Source organism: Nansenia antarctica, assembly GCF_963989245.1.
Source record: "Nansenia antarctica genome assembly, chromosome: 2".
NCBI lineage: Eukaryota > Metazoa > Chordata > Actinopteri > Argentiniformes > Microstomatidae > Nansenia > Nansenia antarctica.
This window is the reverse complement of record NC_137675.1, coordinates 30320765-30325764: the sequence shown is the minus strand read 5'-3', so window position 1 is coordinate 30325764 and position 5000 is coordinate 30320765. Positions and strand designations below refer to the sequence as shown.

Below are 5000 nucleotides of genomic sequence, written 5' to 3'. Positions count from 1 at the left end.
GGTTATAGGGATGATGGTGATATGGATGACAGCAGAGTTATAGAGATGATGATATGGATGACAGCAGAGTTATAGGGATGATGATGATATGGATGACAGCAGGGTTATAGAGATGATGATGATATGGATGACAGCAGGGTTATAGAGATGATGATATGGATGACAGCAGGGTTATAGAGATGATGATATGGATGACAGCAGAGTTATAGGGATGATGATATGGATGACAGCAGAGTTATAGAGATGATGATATGGATGACAGCAGAGTTATAGAGATGATGATATGGATGACAGCAGGGTTATAGAGATGATGATATGGATGACAGCAGGGTTATAGGGATGATGATATGGATGACAGCAGAGTTATAGAGATGATGATATGGATGACAGCAGAGTTATAGAGATGATGATATGGATGACAGCAGGGTTATAGGGATGATGATGTGGATGACAGCAGGGTTATAGAGATGATGATATGGATGACAGCAGGGTTATAGGGATGATGATGATATGGATGACAGCAGGGTTATAGGGATGATGATATGGATGACAGCAGGGTTATAGAGATGATGATATGGATGACAGCAGAGTTATAGAGATGATGATATGGATGACAGCAGGGTTATAGGGATGATGATATGGATGACAGCAGAGTTATAGGGATGATGATATGGATGACAGCAGAGTTATAGAGATGATGATGATATGGATGACAGCAGGGTTATAGAGATGATGATATGGATGACAGCAGGGTTATAGGGATGATGATATGGATGACAGCAGAGTTATAGGGATGATGATGATATGGATGACAGCAGAGTTATAGAGATGATGATATGGATGACAGCAGGGTTATAGAGATGATGATATGGATGACAGCAGGGTTATAGGGATGATGATGATATGGATGACAGCAGAGTTATAGAGATGATGATGATATGGATGACAGCAGAGTTATAGAGATGATGATATGGATGACAGCAGAGTTATAGGGATGATGATGATATGGATGACAGCAGGGTTATAGAGATGATGATATGGATGACAGCAGAGTTATAGAGATGATGATGATATGGATGACAGCAGGGTTATAGAGATGATGATATGGATGACAGCAGGGTTATAGGGATGATGATATGGATGACAGCAGGGTTATAGAGATGATGATATGGATGACAGCAGAGTTATAGAGATGATGATATGGATGACAGCAGAGTTATAGGGATGATGATGATATGGATGACAGCAGAGTTATAGAGATGATGATATGGATGACAGCAGAGTTATAGGGATGATGATGATATGGATGACAGCAGGGTTATAGAGATGATGATATGGATGACAGCAGAGTTATAGAGATGATGATGATATGGATGACAGCAGGGTTATAGAGATGATGATATGGATGACAGCAGGGTTATAGGGATGATGATATGGATGACAGCAGGGTTATAGAGATGATGATATGGATGACAGCAGAGTTATAGAGATGATGATATGGATGACAGCAGAGTTATAGGGATGATGATGATATGGATGACAGCAGAGTTATAGAGATGATGATATGGATGACAGCAGAGTTATAGAGATGATGATGATATGGATGACAGCAGAGTTATAGGGATGATGATGATATGGATGACAGCAGGGTTATAGAGATGATGATATGGATGACAGCAGGGTTATAGAGATGATGATATGGATGACAGCAGGGTTATAGGGATGATGATGTGGATGACAGCAGAGTTATAGAGATGATGATGATATGGATGACAGCAGAGTTATAGAGATGATGATATGGATGACAGCAGGGTTATAGGGATGATGATGATATGGATGACAGCAGAGTTATAGGGATGATGATGATATGGATGACAGCAGGGTTATAGAGATGATGATATGGATGACAGCAGGGTTATAGGGATGATGATGTGGATGACAGCAGAGTTATAGAGATGATGATGATATGGATGACAGCAGAGTTATAGAGATGATGATATGGATGACAGCAGGGTTATAGAGATGATGATATGGATGACAGCAGAGTTATAGGGATGATGATGATATGGATGACAGCAGGGTTATAGAGATGATGATATGGATGACAGCAGGGTTATAGAGATGATGATGATATGGATGACAGCAGAGTTATAGAGATGATGATATGGATGACAGCAGAGTTATAGAGATGATGATATGGATGACAGCAGAGTTATAGAGATGATGATGATATGGATGACAGCAGAGTTATAGAGATGATGATGATATGGATGACAGCAGAGTTATAGGGATGATGATGATATGGATGACAGCAGAGTTATAGAGATGATGATATGGATGACAGCAGAGTTATAGAGATGATGATATGGATGACAGCAGAGTTATAGGGATGATGATGATATGGATGACAGCAGAGTTATAGGGATGATGGCATTCTTTTGAAAAGTAACTGAATTTTTCCTCGGTGGCCAAAGGTGGCAGATTTCCAACAGACTTACGTACTTTTAACAATGACATTGTGTGTGTGTGTGTGTGTATGTGTGTGTGTCTGTGTCTGTGTGTGGTGTGTGTGTGTGTGCGTGCGTGTGTGTGTGTGTCTGTGTGTCTGTGTCTGTCTATGTGTGTGTCTGTGTGTGTGTGTGTGTCTGTGTCTGTGTCTGTGTCTGTCTGTGTGTGTGTGTGTGTGTGTGTGTGTGTGTGTGTGTTCTAGTCAAACAAGGCCTGGTGTATAGAGTCTGCGGTCTGGACGGTCGTTGGGCACCAAAGAACACCAGCGAGTGTGAGCAGGATGAGCCGGGCCAGGTGAGACAGTTGTGTGTGGGTGTGTGTGTGTGTGTGTGTGTGTGTGTGTTTTGTTTCTGACTTTGCATATACAGTACACAGTTTTGACTACGAGGCTCAAACCTTTCCGTATCTGAAATAGCGGCATTCAAATCAGAGTAGAAAACCACTTGACTGTTATTGCTAGGCAACCTGATACAGAGCTTTAGCTGACAAGCTAGCTAGGAATATCTATGTTCGTAACAGAGTAGCTTGCTAACAAGAGGGTGTAAAATACATTCATAGAGCGTTTGTTTCATAAAACGAGTGTATGTTTATTTCAGAAACTGTCGTGGAAGACGTCCTAATTTTCCATTGAAGTAGCTGCCATCTTGTTCAAGACAGATGTTCTGTTTGTCCCGCCCCTCCATCAAATTGATTCGTTCCTTGGCCCAAAGTGACATTGATACGCCACAAAGAGCTTCCTTCCACTTTAAAACAACAGGGAACATTGAAACATGCCTCCGGTGGACATAACCCCTAAATGTTTACCTCTGTATGTATGTACCCCCCCCCTCCCTCTCTCCTCCCTCCCCCCTCCCCTCCACCCCTCCCTCCCTCCGTCTCCCTCTCTCCTTCCCCTCCACCTCTCCCTCTCCCTCTCCATCCCTCCCTCCCTCTCTCCCTCCCTCTCTCCCTCCATCCCTCCCTCCATCTCTCCCTCCCTCCATCCCTCCCTCCCTCTCCCTCCCTCTCCCTCCCTCCCTCCCTCCCTCTCTCTCTCTCCTCCTCCCTCTCCCTCCCTCTCCCTCTCCATCCCTCCCTCCCTCCCTCCCTCTCTCCCTCCCTCTCTGCAGCAGCAGTATGGGCAGATCCTCAGTAAGTTCCGGGCCATGTACACGGTGGGGTACTCCCTGTCCCTGGGGGCGCTCATCCTGGCGCTGGGCATCCTCATCAACTTCAGGTACCCGAGGAGGGGAGGGAGGGGGGGGGAGGGAGGGGAGAGGAGGGAGGGAAGGGGAGAGGAGGGAGAGAGAGGGAGGGGAGGAGATGGAGAGAAGGGAGAGGGAGGGGAGGGAGAGGAGGGGAGAGAAAGGGGGGAGAGGAGGTGAGGGAGAGGGAGAGAAGGGAGAGGGAGAGGAGAGGAGGGGAAGGGGAGAGGTAGAGGAGGGGAGGGAGGGTAGGAGAGGGAGAAAAGGGGAGAGGGAGAGGGAGAGGATGGGAGAGGAGGGTAGGAGAGGGAGGGGAGGGAGAGGAGGGGAGAGGGAGAGAAGGGAGGGGGAAGGAGAGAAGGGAGGAGAGGGAGAGAAGGGAGGAGAGGGAGAGAAGGGAGGAGAGGGAGAGAAGGGAGGAGAGGAGGAGAGAAGGGAGGGGGAGGGAGAGAAGGGAGGAGAGGGAGAGAAGGGAGGAGAGGGAGAGAAGGGAGGAGAGGGAGAGAAGGGAGGAGAGGAGGAGGGGAGGAGATGGCCTAATGGCCTGAGGTTAGCAGCCGAACTGGGATGGCTGTCGTCCTTGACAATCTCCCCCCCCCTTCCCCCCCCCCAACCTACAGGAAGCTCCACTGCATGAGGAACAACATCCACATGAACCTGTTTGCGTCCTTCATCCTGCGGGCCGCCTCCATCCTCATCAAGGACGCCCTGCTGGACACCCCCGCCCTCACCCTGGCCCCCGGGGGGGCCAACTCTGACCACCAGGCGGAGCGGTGGATCAACACCCAGGTACACACCCCCCCACCCCCTCACCCTCCCACTCACCCTCCCCCTCCCCCTGGCCCCCGGGGGGGCCAACTCTGACCACCAGGCCGAACGCTGGATCAACACCCAGGTACACACCCCCTCACCGCCCCTCGCCCCCCCTCACCCTGGCCCCCGTGGTCAACACCCAGATACACCCCCCCCCCTCCCCCCTCTCTTACCCTGGCCCCCGGGGTCAACACCTACAGTAGGTACAACCCCCCCCCCCTCCCCTCACCCCCCCTCAGCCTGGGGCCAACACTGGACCTAGAGAGGGTGGTGGTAATCCATGCCTTCATTACAACCCGTCTGGATTACTGCAACTCATTGTATGTTGGCATCGAGCAGTCCCTGCTCCGTCGGCTGCAGCTAGTTCAAAATGCTGCAGTTCGACTCGACTGCTCACCGGTACTAAGACGCGTGACCATAATTACCCCAATCCTGGCTTCCCTCCACTGGCTCCCCGTCCGCTTCCGTATCGATTTTTAAATTACTTTCAATTGT

The 5000-nt window shown here is 48.9% G+C and overlaps 1 protein-coding gene across 2 annotated transcripts in view; it reads left to right on the top strand.

Moving 5' to 3' along the window:
• Positions 1–5000, top strand: part of gcgrb (glucagon receptor b) — a 97754-nt gene that overhangs the window by 71813 nt on the left and 20941 nt on the right. For both annotated transcript variants that reach the window (XM_080522479.1, XM_080522480.1), the window contains exons 5-7: positions 2711–2802; positions 3618–3724; positions 4313–4481. In XM_080522479.1, the coding sequence (XP_080378605.1) occupies positions 2711–2802; positions 3618–3724; positions 4313–4481 (368 nt within the window). The remainder of the gene's footprint in view (positions 1–2710; positions 2803–3617; positions 3725–4312; positions 4482–5000) is intronic.